Below are 15,343 nucleotides of genomic sequence, written 5' to 3'. Positions count from 1 at the left end.
TTCTGTCATTGGTGGTTTGGCTCCGTGGAATGTTAGACAACCTTGACCAGTAAACCCTTCTATTTGTAAAAAAAAACAACTCTTGAATGTTTAATATTCTCAGCCTAATAAATAATCTAGCTGGTACTGCAGCACTGAGGGAGTGCCGCAATGTTGGAGATGTGTGTTACGGGGCTGTCACAATGTTTTTCTTTTGATCATACTGTTGTTCCACTCAAGTAGCCAGACAAAGTCACCAAGTGGTTTAAGATATTTATTACTTTAGATACAGGACTCTGACTGAATCTTCAAGATGCCTTCAAGGAGAAATTTTGAGAGTGCAGAGTTTGTATGTTCCTGTCAGGATTAAAGGCAAAGTAAATAGGAATAAGGAACCTTGGTTCTCGAGGGAGATTGTAACACTGATTAAGAGGAAGAGAGAGTTGTATGAAATGTACAGGCAGCAAGGAACAGATCAGATGCTCGAGGAGTATAAGAAGTGCAAGAAGCTACTTAAGAGGGAAATCAGGAGGGCTAAAAGAAGACATGAGGTTGCTTTGGCAGACAGAGTGAAGGAAAATCCAAAGAGCTTCTATAGGTATGTTAGGAGCAAAAGAATAGTGAGGGATAAAATTGGTCCTCTTGAAGACCAGAGTGGTAGACTGTGTATGGAACCAAAAGAGATGGGGGAGATACTAAATGGTTTTTTTGCATCCGTATTTACTGAGGAAACGGGCATGGAGTCTACGGAAATAGGGCAAACAGATAGGGAGGTCATGGAACCTTTACAGATTAAAGGGGAGGAGGTGCTTGCTGTCTTGAGGCAAATCAGAGTGGATAAATCCCCAGGACCGGACAGGGTATTCCCACGGACCTTGAGGGAAGCTAGTGTTGAACTTGCAGGGGCCCTGACAGATATATTTAAAATGTCAGTATTCACGGGGGAGGTGCCTGATGATTGGAGGGTGGCTCATGTTGTTCCGTTGTTTAAAAAAGGTTCCAAAAGAAATCCGGGAAATTATAGGCCAGTAGGTTTGATATCGGTGGTGGGCAAGTTATTGGAAGGTGTGATGAGAGATAGGATCTACAAATATTTGGATAGACAGGGACTTATTAGGGAGAGTCAACATGGCTTTGTGCGTGGTAGGTCATGTTTGACCAATCTATTAGAGTTTTTCGAGGAGGTTACCAGGAAAGTGGATGAAGGGAAGGCGGTGGATGTTGTCTACCTGTATTTCAGCACGGCCTTTGACAAGGTCCCTCATGGGAGGTTAGTTAGGAAGGTTCAGTCGCTGGGTATACATGGGGAGGTAGTAAATTGGATTAAACACTGGCTCAATGGAAGAAGCCAGAGAGTGGTTGTGGAGGATTGTCTGCAGAGAGATTTGGATAGGCTGAGCGAGTGGGTGAGGATCTGGCAGATGGAATATAACGTTAGCAAATGTGAGGTTATCCACTTTGGAAGAAATAATAGTAAATTGGAATATTATTTAAATGGAGAAAAATTACATCGTGCGACTGTGCAGAGGGACCTGGGGGTCCTTGTGCACAATTCGCAAAAACTCAGTCTGCAGGTGCAGCAGGTGATCAAGAAGGCGAATGGAATGTTGGCCTTTATCGCGAGGGGGATAGAATATAAAAGCAGGGAGGTCTTGCTGCAACTGTACAAGGCACTGGTGAGGCCGCAACTGGAGTACTGTGTGCAGTTTTGGGCCCCTTATTTGCGAAAGGATATATTGGCCTTGGAGGGAGTGCAGAGAAGGTTCACCAGGTTGATACTGGAGATGAGGGGTGTGGCTTATGAGGAGAGATTAAACAGATTGGGTCTGTACTCGTTGGAGTTTAGAAGGATGAGGGGTGATCTTATAGAGACATATAAGATAATGAAGGGGCTGGATAGGGTAGAGGTGGAGAGATTCTTTCCACTTAGAAGGGAAACCAGAACTAGAGGGCACAGCCTCAAAATAAGGGGGGGCCGGTTCAGAACAGAGTTGAGGGGGAACTTCTTCTCTCAGAGGGTAGTGAATCTCTGGAATTCTCTGCCTATTGAAGTGGTGGAGGCTTCCTCGTTGAATATGTTTAAATCACGGGTAGATAGTTTTCTGATCGATAAGGGGTTATGGGGAGCAGGCGGGTAAGTGGAACTGATTCGCTTCAGATCAGCCATGATCTTGTTGAATGGCGGGGCAGGCTCGAAGGGCCAGATGGCCTACTCCTGCTCCTATTTCTTATGTTCTTATGATTGCTTCTCTGAGTGGAGGCCTGTGACTAGTGGTGTGCCGCAGGGATCGGTGTTGGGTTCATTGTTGTTTGTCATCTATATCAATGATCTGGATGATAATGTGGTAAATTGGATCAGCAAATTTGCTGATGATACAAAGATTGGAGGTGTAGTGGACAGTGAGGAAGGTTTTCAAAGCTTGCAGAGGGATTTGGACCAACTAGAAAAATGGGCTGAAAAACGGCAAATGGAATTTAACGCAGACAAGTATGAGATATTGCACTTTGGAAGGACAAACCAAAGTAGAACATACAGGGTAAATGGTAGGACTCTGAAGAGTGCAGTTGAACAGAGGGATCTGGGAATACAGGTACAGAATTCCCTACAAGTGACGTCACAGGTGGATAGGGTCGTAAAGAGTGCCGTTGGTACATTGGCCTTTTATAAATTGGTATAAAAGAATAAAAGTTGGAGTGTTATGGTAAGGTTATATAAGGCATTGGTGAGGCCGAATTTAGAGTATCGTGTACAGTTTTGGTCACCAAGTTACAGGAAGGATGTAAATAAGGTTGAAAGAGTGCAGAGAAGGTTCACAAGGATGTTGCCGGGACTTGAGAAGCTGAGTTACAGAGAGAGATTGAATAGGTTGGGACTTTATTCCCTGGAGCGTAGAAGAATGAGGGGAGATTTTGATAGAGGTGTATAAGATTTTGATGGGTATAGATAGAGTGAATGCAAGCAGGCTTTTTCCACTGAGGCTGGGGGAGAAAAAAACCAGAGGGCATGGGTTAAGGGTGAAAGGAGAAAAGTTTAAAGGGAATATTAGGTGGGGCTTCTTCACGCAGAGAGTGGTGGGAGTGTGGAATGAGCTGCCGGATAAAATGGTAAATGCCTTTAACATTTAAGAAAAACTTGGACGGGTTCATGGATGAGAGGGGTGTGGAGGGATATGGTCCAAGTGCAGGTCAGTGGGACGAGGCAAAAAATGGTTCGGCACAGACAAGAAGGACCAAAAGGCCTGTTTGAGCTGTAATTTTCTATGGTTCTAAGTGAATTGTCACTGAGCAGTGGAGTAGGAATGTGGGATGTTATGACCAATATGTTTCTCTCAACCAGCAATATCAAAGAATTGATTCAATAATCTTTTATTTTGTGATATATGTATAATCTTGCTGTTTGGAGGTTGGCTACTACATTAGCCGATATAATAGTAACTGCTCTTCTGAAGCACTTTGAGATATTTCTGAATGATGTAATGAGGTACTGTATGAATGGAACCCCATTTCAAGCACCAGATGTTCCTGTTGCTAGTGAGACTCTCTGAGAAGTGATTGAGGATATAGAATCATAGAACCCTACAGTGCAGAAGGAGGCCATTTGGCCCATCGAGTCTACACCAACTACATTCCCACCCAGGCCTTCTTCCCTGTAACCCCACATATTTACCCTACTAATCCCCTGACACTCGGGTCAATTTAGCATGGCCATTCCACCTAACCCACACATCTTTGGACTGTGGGAGGAAGCCGGAGCACCCGGGAGGAAACCCACGCAGACACGGGGAGAATGTGCAAACTCCACACAGACAGTGACCCAAGCCGGGAATTGAACCCGAGTCCCTGGCGCTGTGAGGCAGCAGTGCTAGCCACTGTGCCGTCCGAGTTATAGTTAATATAGTTAATGTCCGTGATTAATATGTTATCCTAGTTTTCATTTTGCAGGTGAATTATGCAGCTTCAACCCTTCTCTGTTATAAATGAGACAGGAATACTGAAAGTCCCAGGATTAATCTCATTGTACAGTTTTGTACAGCTTTGTACAGCACTGCTGCTTCACAGTGCCAGGGACCTGGGTTTGATTCCCGGCTTGGGTCACTGCCTGTGCGGAGACTGCACGTTCTCCCTGTGTCTGCATGGATTTCCTCCTGATGCTCCAGTTTCCTCCCACAGTCTGAAGGACGTGCCAGTTAAGGTGCATTGGCCGTGCTAAATTCTCCCTCAGTGTACCCAAACAGACGCCAGAGTGTGGCAACAAGGGGATTTTCACAGCAATTTAATTGCAGTGTTGATGTAAGCCTACTTGTGACACTAATAAACAAACTTTAACTTTAAACTTTAAGCATTTTTAGTTTTATTTTCTCCAGTTAACTGAGCTGGCTGCTCTTTGCCAGTAAACCTGGTGTGACTGCACTGACACATGGTTACATCTTTACTGGGGATGCTGGTTTCTGTTAACTTACTGTCTGTTTTTTTTTACTCGCTGTCTGATCTGACCACCTGTGTCTGTTTCCTCTGTTCTGGTCTCCCTGATTGGCTGGGGTTTGATGGATGCTACCAATCGCTGCAGGAGTTGGATGAGGTACTGTCCACTTTATCATTCGTAAACTACAAAGGGCAAGCCTTTTTGTGCTAGGCCCCAATGTAATATTCTGTTAAAAGTTCCCACTGAACAGGAATTCCTAAATTTCTTTCAGATATTTACTCTGGATTAAGACCTCCACTTCCCACATACAAACAATACATGAGAGATCTCTGGAGGATCAACAGTTAATGGGAGTTTACTTTGACGTACACAGTTGTCTCATACCCTACAACATGGTTTAATAAGTGTGCTCAGATGCTTGGCATGCTCCCGCTGTTTTCTGTTTCCCCGTGAGCTGGCAATGTTAGTATTTTCCATTAGTTAGCAACACTTATCTACTTCTAAATATTACCCACTTATGCCCTATTCTGTTGAAACCCAAGCCCATACGCTCACCATTCCACCACAATTTCTTTAAATGCTGGACCAGGGAGTAGCTCCACTCCATTATTTGCAGAATTCTGCAGCTTGAGTTCAGGCCTATATGAAGTTCCCCCATATCCATTACCCCAGCTCTTGCTGAATTTCACAGGTACTTCATTCCCCAGTATGTCAAATTTCACAACCTTGTCCTTGCTTTTAAATCATTTTGTGATCTCAGTATCTTTTCCTGACAATCCCTGGCACTGTGATCTGTATCCTCTCTCCCTGACTTGGAAAAACTACTTAGCTCCAGCTCGCTCCACTCATCAGAGGTCCATCAATGATCTCTCTTTCAAACTTTCTCCCCACGTTATCATTTTCTTCTCCCTTCAGAATCATAATGGATCTCCTTTCAGATAATGTTCCCTAATATCACTGATCCATGTTTGTTGTTGTAATAGTGCCTGAATGCTGTAGCCAATCGAGGTTGCAAATCCTTCCCCCACATCCCTTTTTTTCCTAACATTCTTCCCACACATCTTTTTATTCCAACATTCTATCAGCCCTTTGTTGTTTCTTTTCTAACTTTAAATTGGAGTGCTACAGGCCCTCTGATATTACAAGTATGTTGCTGACTCTGGACTCCGTTGTGTATTGGGCTGAATATTTTAACAGATCCTTATTTTGCCCCTTGTGGACAGAATGTTGCTTGAGCTGAATAGTCAGTGAATGAGATTAAATTGATCGAGGAAATCCTTTGAAAACACCACCAGGTGGTGATGAACCTTTCACACTCTGCCTTGAAACGCAGGGATATTTCACTGGACTGGCCAACTGAAGACAGAGTTTCTGGAAGTGACGCTGCAGCTGTATAGTTTGCTGACATGTGCACAGTTGTACTGGATTCAGCTCTGCTTTCCGTACTCCAATAACAACAAATACAGGCTCGGAAAAGGTGCCAGGAAGGACCTCAATGTAAAGGGAGTCAAGTATTGAGAAAAGCCTCAAGTGTAGTCTCTCCAGTCTAGAGAGAAGGTGGTTGTTTAGGGTGCGTCTAAATGGCAGAAACGATAAATCTAGAATATTACCTTAATCTAAGTCAGGTAAGTGGCCCCAAAGATGAATTAGTAAAAACTAAAATCCATATATTAATCCAAAACCAAAACAAATGGTTTGTTATAATATTAAGGATGTTTGCAGTATGGCTGGATTCTAAAATAGAAGCGGTAGTGTAGCAAAAGAGTGGGTTAAAACACCCCTTTTCAAATTAGTTAATCATGGATCCCCCCCATCTAAATGACAGTATCAAATCATGTGCATAATATGAAAATGCTGCATATCATGTTTTAATAATGATTTTAGGTAAGCCAGTATCAGTTTGCTTACTGATACTGGTGAAATGGGTGAAGCATCTCGCTGCAGAGTCTGTTTATCGTTGATGTGAAGTTTGCTGCACTCTGCTCCTGCCTCCAGCTTGAATCCGAGCCAACCTCTGGCTACCTCTCATTTACTTTCTCTTTACCACAGCACCCTGGGTGATTGCCCACCCTGCTTGGTTGAACAGTTTCACGTTATTTTGTGGACCCTCTGGAAAATGTATATGGACCCAAATTTGAGAAACCTTCTAGCTGAGGAACATTTCATTGACTGAATGGGCAAGTGAATGGGATTGTGACTGCACTATTGCAACAGATACCACCTTCAATCTCCAGTGGATTGGGGACAGGGTGGGTCGGTAGGGTGACGCAGTGATCACAGCCTTGAGGGTTTCTGGGAATGGGGTTGGCAGCAGCATTTTGAGCTGTATTCAGGCAGGAAAATGAGTGTCGGTGTTCTGTGGGTTTTGGCAAAATTGACTTCGTGATCATGTTGCTGACTTGAAACATATTTGGAGATAAGTTGAGGACTGACACTCCACTTCTTCCCTAATGTAATGGTATACCTTCGAGGGTGCCAACAACCAAGCTGTCTCCCATCCATCTAAATGATTGTGATCCAACCCTGACAAATTAGACAGGTTTACAAAATCTGTGTTTTGGGAGCTGGAGCAAACACTTTCCTTTGTAAGTAGACTTAATTGCAATATTGTGGTAGAATGTGCCCAACCAGTGAAGACTGAATCATTGTCCTGGTCCCCCACACTATGATTTACTTTATTTAAATATTTTCTGATCCACTCTCCTGTTCATTGACCTTGGAAGTCAGGACTATATCAGCTGACATAAGCTGGTGTTAAGAAGAAAAGGTTAGACAAGAGAGATTCTTTATTTGGGGAAAACTGCATTGCAAAGTTTAGCACCTTCTCTGTGGAGCTATCAGAGAATACAGGTTAAAGGAGCTGATTAATAATTCCACAGCTAGAAGGTGGTGTAGGTGTTTACCTGCTGTGTAGGAGGAGTACACTGACTGTGTTTGTCTTGCTGACAGATTGCCGATGATCGCATGGCATTGGTGTCTGGGATCAGCCTCGATCCAGAAGCTGCTATTGGTGTCACCAAGAAACTACCTCCAAAATGGGTGGATGGAGTGGAACAGGTAAGTGATTAATATGTCTCTGGGTGATGTAGTCTCTGCAGGTTTGGAATTTTACTTGGGTAATTAGCTAAGTGTTCATGGTATTGTGCATATAATAGTTAGGGAATGCTCAAGGTCCCTTTAACCAGTGAGTTTTTGATGGTGAGGGGTGTGAGCAGGGTGGTGGAGGCAGGGGATGGTGATCAGATTATAGGAAAACTTCCTTTTTCAATGTGGATCTTGGAGGAGGGCCTCGCTATTGCAGAGTGGGGAGGCGCTCTCAAATCAAATTCTGGCAGGAAGATGAAGGAAAACAAGGCTTCCTATGACCTATCAGAATGCGGGTGGGGTGGGGCGGAGCAAGGGTGGCGCCGGTCTTTGACAAGGAATAGGGAGACATCCTCTAATCAGACTTGCTCGGGGTTATGTTCCGTGTGGGAATGTTGAAATTTCCTGTGATCAAAAACAACAATTTGCATTTATATATCACTTTTAACATTGTAAATGTTTTCAAGGTGCTATGCAGGAGTGTTATCAGACAAATACTGACATCAAGTCCACAATGAGATATTAAGACAGGTGACACAAAACATGGTCAAAGAGAAACAACTTGGAGGGGGGGTAAAGAGATATGAAAGTGGAGACTTTAGGGAGGGAATTGCAGAGTGTAGGTCCTTGGCAGATGAAGGCACAACTGTCACTGGTTCAATGATAAAAATTGAGGATGCAGCATTGGAAGACCAAAGAGTTCTCGGAGAAATGGAGGGAAGATGCAGAAATAAAGTGGCGTGATCTCAGAGAGTTTGAGCATTAGGATGAGAATTTTAAACAGAAGATGGAACTGATAGTCAACGAACACTGGGATTATAAGGAAATGGGACATGATGCAAGTCAAGATGCAGACAAAGAAAAGTACAACACAGGAACGGGCCCTCAAACTAAAACCGTATGCACTTACAGAATCCATTTCCTTCCATTGCCATCTGTTGTGGGAAAAGTACCACTGAGTCAGGCTTGAAGGTTTCAAGAATACAGTTTTATTTTAACGAAGCTTCGTGGAGAAAAGGCACTAACAAGCAGCAAAACCTTCCCTCAATGAGACAATAGGAGCAGTCCATCTTTATACCCTTTACACAATAAATGGACCGGACATCTAGCCATTATCACATCGTTGTAATCAAGTAGGTGATCGATCGTTAACACATCGTTATAGACAAATACAGACAGATACAGACATGAACAGGTTAACATCGCATTGTCTTAGGAATGGATACATTTCCTGCGTCAGTGGCTATCAATGGTTTTTAGTTTTGGCCTATTCATATAGTAATTTACAGTAATTGGTTTTCCTGCAGTTATGTATTCCCGATCCCATCTGTAGTTAATCTCATTATCTATCCCTATTGTCCTTATCTTTAAGCCCTGGCTGGCTTCCTGTAGGATTTGATTCCTGCGTGTTTAACTTTGGATATCTGTCTGTCCTTTATGTTTTAATCTCAGGTGGCTGTCTGTACTGAAAGTCAGTGTCCGTTTAATGTCTCTTTCCCAGGTGACTGTTTGTGTGCCAGGCAACCATCTTATGTGTACGCATCTGTATATTTTTCCTCCTTCACCATCCTATTCATGTATTCGTCTAGTTGCCCCTTAAATGTCGCTATCATATCTGCACCCACCACCTTCCCGGGCAGCGCGTTCCAGACATTCACCACCCTCTGTGCAAATAAAACTTGCTTCGCGCATCTCCTCTAAACTTTTCTCCCCACACCTTAAATCTCTGTCTCTGGTACTTGACTTTTCTACCCTAGGAAAGAGCATCTGACTATCCACTCTGTCCATGCCACTCAATCTTGTAACTCTCTATCCGGTCACCCCTCAACCTCCGCCGTTCCAGTGAGAACAAACCGAGTTTATCCAACCTCTCCTCATAGCCAATACCTCCGGACCAGGCAATATTCTGGTAAGCCTCTTCTGTGCCCTCTCCAAAGCATCCACATCCTTTTGGTAGTGTGGCGACCAGAATTGTACACAATGTTATGTACAGCTGCAGCATGACCTGCAAATGTTTTTACTCAGTGCCCCAACCAATGAAGGCAAGCATGCCGTATGCCTTCTTGACTACTTTATCCACCTGTGCTGCCACTTTCAGTGATCGGTGGACATGTACACCCAGATCTCTGCCTATCAATGCTCCTAAGGATTCTACATTTACTTTATAATTCCTACATGCATTGGACTTCCAAAATGCATTATCTCACTCTTGGATTAAACCCCATCTGCCATTTCTCCGCCCAAGTCTCCAACCAATCTATAGCTTGCTATATCCTCTAACAATCCTCTTCACTATCTGCAGTTCCACCAATTTTTGTGTTGTCTGCAAACCCACAGACAGAGTGTTTTGTGAGTTGAAGTTTACAGACGATGGGCGATGGGGAGGCCAGCCAAGGGAACCATCTGACCACTTCTGGAGGTAACAAAAACTCAGATGAGGGTTTCAGTAGACGATGGGCAGAGAAGGAGATGGACAATATAATTGTGACTGAAGTAGGCAGTCTTGGTGATAGAGAGGAAATGGGATTGAGAAGTTGAGCTCAGGATCAAATAGGGCATCAAGATTGTAATCAATCTGGTTCAACTTCAAGATAGTGGCCAGTTGGAAGAATGGAATCAGTGATTCGGGAGCAAAGCTGATGGTAGGAGCCAAAAGTCAATGGCTTTGGCCTTCCTATAATTCTTAATTGGCAGACCTTTCTGGATGTCAGACAAGCAGTTCAACAATTCAGAGATCGTGAATGGATCAAGAGCAGTGGTGGTGAGATAGAACTGGGTGTTGTCAGGTTATACCTGGAACCTGATGTGTCTTTGGATGATGTTGTTGAGGAACAGCATATAGATGAGAAATAGAAGGGGATAGCAAAGGTGTTGGTGCAGGAGCAGGAAAAGAAACCAGGTGATTCATTGACTGACTGGTGAGATAAGAATGGAACCAGGTGAGGACAGTCCCACTCTATTGGACAGCAGAGAAGAGGCATTGGAGGAAGATGGTGTGGTCAATGTGTCAAAGGCTGTAGGCAGGTCAAGAAAAACGAGGAAGAATCTGATAGCTTTGTCACATTCACATAGGATCTTGTATGGGACTTTGATAAGGGCCGATTCAGAACTATGGCAGGAACGGAAACCTGTTTGGAGAGTTTCAAATCAGTGCACATGTCAAGGTAGTAGTCTGTCAGGGAATGTGGAGAAATTGTATGTCAATGAGGTAGGTTGCAGATTGAAATGTTGATTTGTTTTTTTATCTCTTGCTCTCCGTTAAGATTCAGTTTGATATCACCAGAATAAAACAGAAGATGAAGGAACTGGCTGGTTTGCATGACAAGTATTTGAACCGGCCGACACTGGATGACAGCAGTGAGGAGGAGCATGCAATAGAAATCACCACACAAGAAATAACTCAGGTCTGGTATACTTCTGCAGTGAGGTAACATTAATAAAATGGAGGATCTGGAAGTCAGAAGCAGGATGATCTATGATATGATCGAGCCTCTATTTTAATTGGAAACCTCTGTAGAATGTTATAGCTATAAAGTCTGCTCTAATTCTTCTTCACTTGAGCCACCTATTCTCTTCTGCTCACTCACCAGATTTTTTAATGTGTCTATTTGTCAGGCAAAATGTATGAACACGGTTTAGACATTGCTAACATCTGCTGGAGCTTTGACTGGCTTTAGTAGTCTTAAGTGTGCCCATAGCCATTTTAAACTGGGTGTGCATGGCTTATTTCATTTGTGTAGTAGATGTGCATCTTGTGTGCTACTGCACATATATGCATTGCTGAACCATTCTGCTGAGCTCACAAAAATTTGCAGTCTCAGTTAACAGAATGTTAAAAGTAACATAGAATCTACAGCACAGAAACAGACCATTTGACCCAGCAGACCTATGATAGTATTAACGCTCTACATAAGTTTTCTCCCACTTTATTTTGTTCATCTCACATTGACAACCAATCCTCCTATTCCTTTCTCTCTCACCTACTTACCTAGATTTCCCCTCAAGTGCATATATGCTATTCACCTTAAACACTTAAATGTGGTAGCAAGTTCCACTCCCACTCTTTCATGGCAAGCTGGTATAAAAGGTAAAGTCTCGTGGGATCTGCAGTGTGCTTGCTAGATGGATACAGAACTGGCTTGGTTATAGAAGACAGAAAGTAGCGGTGGAAGGGTGCTTTACAGAATGGTAGTCAGTAACTAGTGGTATTTTACAGGGATCAGTGCTGGGACCTTTGTTGTTTGGAATATGTATAAATGAACATAGAACATTACAGCGCAGTACAGGCCCTTTGGCCCTCAATGTTGCGCCGACCTGTGAAACCAATCTAAAGCCCATCTAACCTACACTATTCCAATATCATCCATATGTTTATCCAATGACCCTTTAAATGCCCTTAAAGTTGACGAGTCCACGACTGTTGCAGGCAGGGCATTCCACGCCCTTACTACTCTGAGTAAAGAACCTACCTCTGACATCTGTCCTATATCTATCACCCCTCAATTTAAAGCTATGTCCCCTCGTGCTAGCCATCACCATCCGAGGAAAAAGGCTCTCACTGTCCACCCTATCTAATCCTCTGATCATCTTGTATGCCTCTATTAAGTCACCTCTTAACCTTCTTCTCTCTAACGAAAATAGCCTCAAGTCACTCAGCCTTCCCTCATAAGACCTTCCCACCATACCAGGCAACATCCTAGTAAATCTCCTCTGCACCCTTTCCAATGCTTCCACATCCTTCCTATAATGCGGCGACCAGAACTGTACGCAATACTCCAAGTGCGGCCGCACCAGAGTTTTGTACAGCTGCAACATGACATCATGGCTCCAAAACTCAATCCCTCTACCAATAAAAGCTAACACACCGTACGCCTTCTTAACAACCCTATCAACCTGGGTGGCAACTTTCAGGGATCTATGCACATGGACACCGAGATCTCTCTGCTCATCCACACTACCAAGTATCTTACCATTAGCCCAGTACTCTGTATTCTTGTTACTCCTTCCAAAGTGAATCACCTCACACTTTTCCGCATTAAACTCCATTTGCCACCTCTCAGCCCAGCTCTGCAGCTTATCTATGTCCCTCTAACCTGCAACATCCTTCCACACTGTCCACAACTCCCGACTTTAGTGTCATCCACAAATTTGCTAACCCAGCCATCTACGCCTTCATCCAGGTCATTAATAAAAATGACAAACAGCAGTGGCCCCAAAACAGATCCTTGCGGTACACCACTGGTAACTGAACTCCAGGATGAACATTTCCCATTAACCACCACCCTCTGTCTTCTTACAGCTAGCCAATTTCTGATCCAAACTGCAAAGTCACCCTCAATCCCATGCCTCCGTATTTTCTGCAATAGCCTACCATGGGGAACCTTATCAAACGCTTTACTGAAATCCATATACACCACATCAACTGCTTTACCCTCATCCACCTCTTTGGTCACCTTCTCAAAGAACTCAATAAGGTTTGTGAGGCACGACCTACCTTTCACAAAACCGTATTTCTAGATGATTATAAATCCTATCTCTTATAATCCTTTCCAAAACTTTGCCCACAACAGAAGTAAGGCTCACTGGTCTATAATTACCAGGTTTGTCTCTACTCCCCTTCTTGAACAAGGGGACAACATTTGCTATCCTCCAGTCTTGTGGCACTATTCCTGTAGACAATGACGACATAAAGATCAAAGCCAAAGGCTCTGCAATCTCCTCCCTAGCTTCCCAGAGAATCCTAGGATAAATCCCATCCAGCCCAGGGGACTTATCGATTTTCACACCTTTCCAGAATTGCTAACACCTCCTCCTTATGGACCTCAATCCGCCTAGTCCAATAGCCTGTATCTCAGTATTCTCTTCGACAACTTTGTCTTTTTCCTTTGTGAATAATGACGAAAAATATTCATTTAGCGCCTCTCCTATCTCTTCGGACTCCACGCACAACTTCCCACTACTGTCCTTGATTGGCCCTAATCTTACCTGAGTCATTCTTTTATTCCTGACATACCTATAGAAAGCTTTAGGGTTTTCCTTGATCCTACCTGCCAAAGACTTCTCATGTCCCCTCCTGGCTCTTCTTAATTCTCTCTTTAGGTCCTTCCTGGCTAACTTGTAACTCTCAAGCACCCTAACTGAGCCTTCATGTCTCATCTTTACATAAGTCTCCTTCTTCCTCTTCACAAGAGATTCAACTTCTTTAGTAAACCACGGTTCCCTCGCTCAACCACTTCCTCCCTGCCTGACAGGTACATACTTATCAAGGACACGCAGTAGCTGTTCCTTGAACAAGCTCCACATTTCAATTGTGCCCATCCCCTGCAGATTTCTTCCCCATCCTATGCATCCTAAATCTCACCTAATCGCATCATAATTTCCTTTCCCCCAGCTATAACACTTGCCCTGCGGTATATACCTATCCCTTTCCGTCGCAAAAGTAAACGTAACCGAATTGTGGTCACTATCACCAAAGTGCTCACCTACCTCCAAATCTAACACCTGGCCTGGTTCATTACCCAGTACCAAATCCAATGTGGCCTCGCCTCTTGTTGGCCTATCTACATACTGCGTCAGGAAGCCTTCCTGCACACATTGGACAAAAACTGACCCATCTAAAGTACTCGAACTATAGCGTTTCCAGTCAATATTTGTAAAGTTAAAGTCCCCCATAACAACTACCCTGTTACTTCTGCTCCTATCCAGAATCATCTTTGCAATCCTTTCCTCTACATCTCTGGAACTTTTCGGAGACCTATAGAAAACTCCCAACAGGGTGACCTCTCCTTTCCTGTTTCTAACCTCAGCCCAAACTACCTCAGTAGACGAGTCCTCATCAAACGTCCTTTCTGCCACCGTAATACTGTCCTTGACTAACAATGCCACACCTCCCCCTCTTTTACCACCTTCCCTGATTTTACTGAAACATCTAAACCCCGGAATGTGCAACAACTATTCCTGTCCCTGCTCAATCCATGTCTCCGAAATGGGCACAACATCGAAGCCCCAGGTACCAACCCATGCTGCAAGTTCACCCACCTTATTACACAGTGGTTAGCACTGCTGCTTCACAGCTCCAGGGTCCCGGGTTCGATTCCCGGCTCGGGTCACTGTCTGTGTGGAGTTTCCACATTCTCCTCGTGTCTGCGTGGGTTTCCTCCGGGTGCTCCGGTTTCCTCCCACAGTCCAAAGATGTGCGGGTTAGGTTGATTGGCCAGGTTAAAAATTGCCCCTTAGAGTCCTGGGATGCGTAGGTTAGAGGGATTAGCGGGTAAATATGTGGGGTGGGATTGTGGTCGGTGCAGACTCGATGGGCCGAATGGCCTCCTTCTGCACTGTAGGGTTTCTATGATTTCTATGATTATTCCGGATGCTTCTGGCGTTGAAGTAGACACACTTCAAAACACCCTTCTGCCTGCTGGTACACTCCTGCAACTTTGAAACCTTATTCATGACCTCACCACTCACATCCTCCTGTACACTGGAGCAACAATTCAGGTTCCCATTCCCCAGCCGAATTAGTTTAAACCCTCCCGAAGAGCATTCGCAAATTTCCCCCCCAGAATATTGGTACCCCTCTGGTCCAGGTGAAGACCATTCCGTTTGTAGAGGTCCCACCTACCCCAGAATGAGCCCCAATTATCCAGGTATCTGAATCCTTCCCTCCTGCACCATTCCTGTAGCCACGTGTTCAACTGTTCTCCCTCCCTATTCCTCTCCTCGCTAGCACGTGGCACGGGTAACAAACCAGAGATAACAACTCTACTTGTTCTAGCTCTAAGCTTCCACCCTAACTCCCTGAATTTCTGCCTTCCATCCCCATCTCTTTTCCTACCTATGTCATTGGTGCCTGTGTGG

At 44.1% G+C, this 15,343-nt stretch overlaps 1 protein-coding gene across 5 annotated transcripts in view; it reads left to right on the top strand.

Moving 5' to 3' along the window:
• stx16 (syntaxin 16) overlaps positions 1 to 15,343 on the top strand; it is a 54,910-nt gene that overhangs the window by 26,516 nt on the left and 13,051 nt on the right. For 2 of the 5 annotated variants that reach the window (XM_078236337.1, XM_078236338.1), the window contains exons 2-3: positions 7,352 to 7,459; positions 10,750 to 10,890. In XM_078236337.1, the coding sequence (XP_078092463.1) occupies positions 7,352 to 7,459; positions 10,750 to 10,890 (249 nt within the window). Of the gene's footprint in view, positions 1 to 4,505; positions 4,559 to 7,351; positions 7,460 to 10,749; positions 10,891 to 15,343 lie in introns of those variants that run through there. The other 3 variants (XM_078236340.1, XM_078236341.1, XM_078236339.1) reach the window with 2 other exon arrangements.

Source organism: Mustelus asterias, chromosome 20 (genome assembly GCF_964213995.1).
Source record: "Mustelus asterias chromosome 20, sMusAst1.hap1.1, whole genome shotgun sequence".
Lineage (NCBI taxonomy): Eukaryota > Metazoa > Chordata > Chondrichthyes > Carcharhiniformes > Triakidae > Mustelus > Mustelus asterias.
This window is presented reverse-complemented; position numbering and strand designations above follow the sequence as displayed.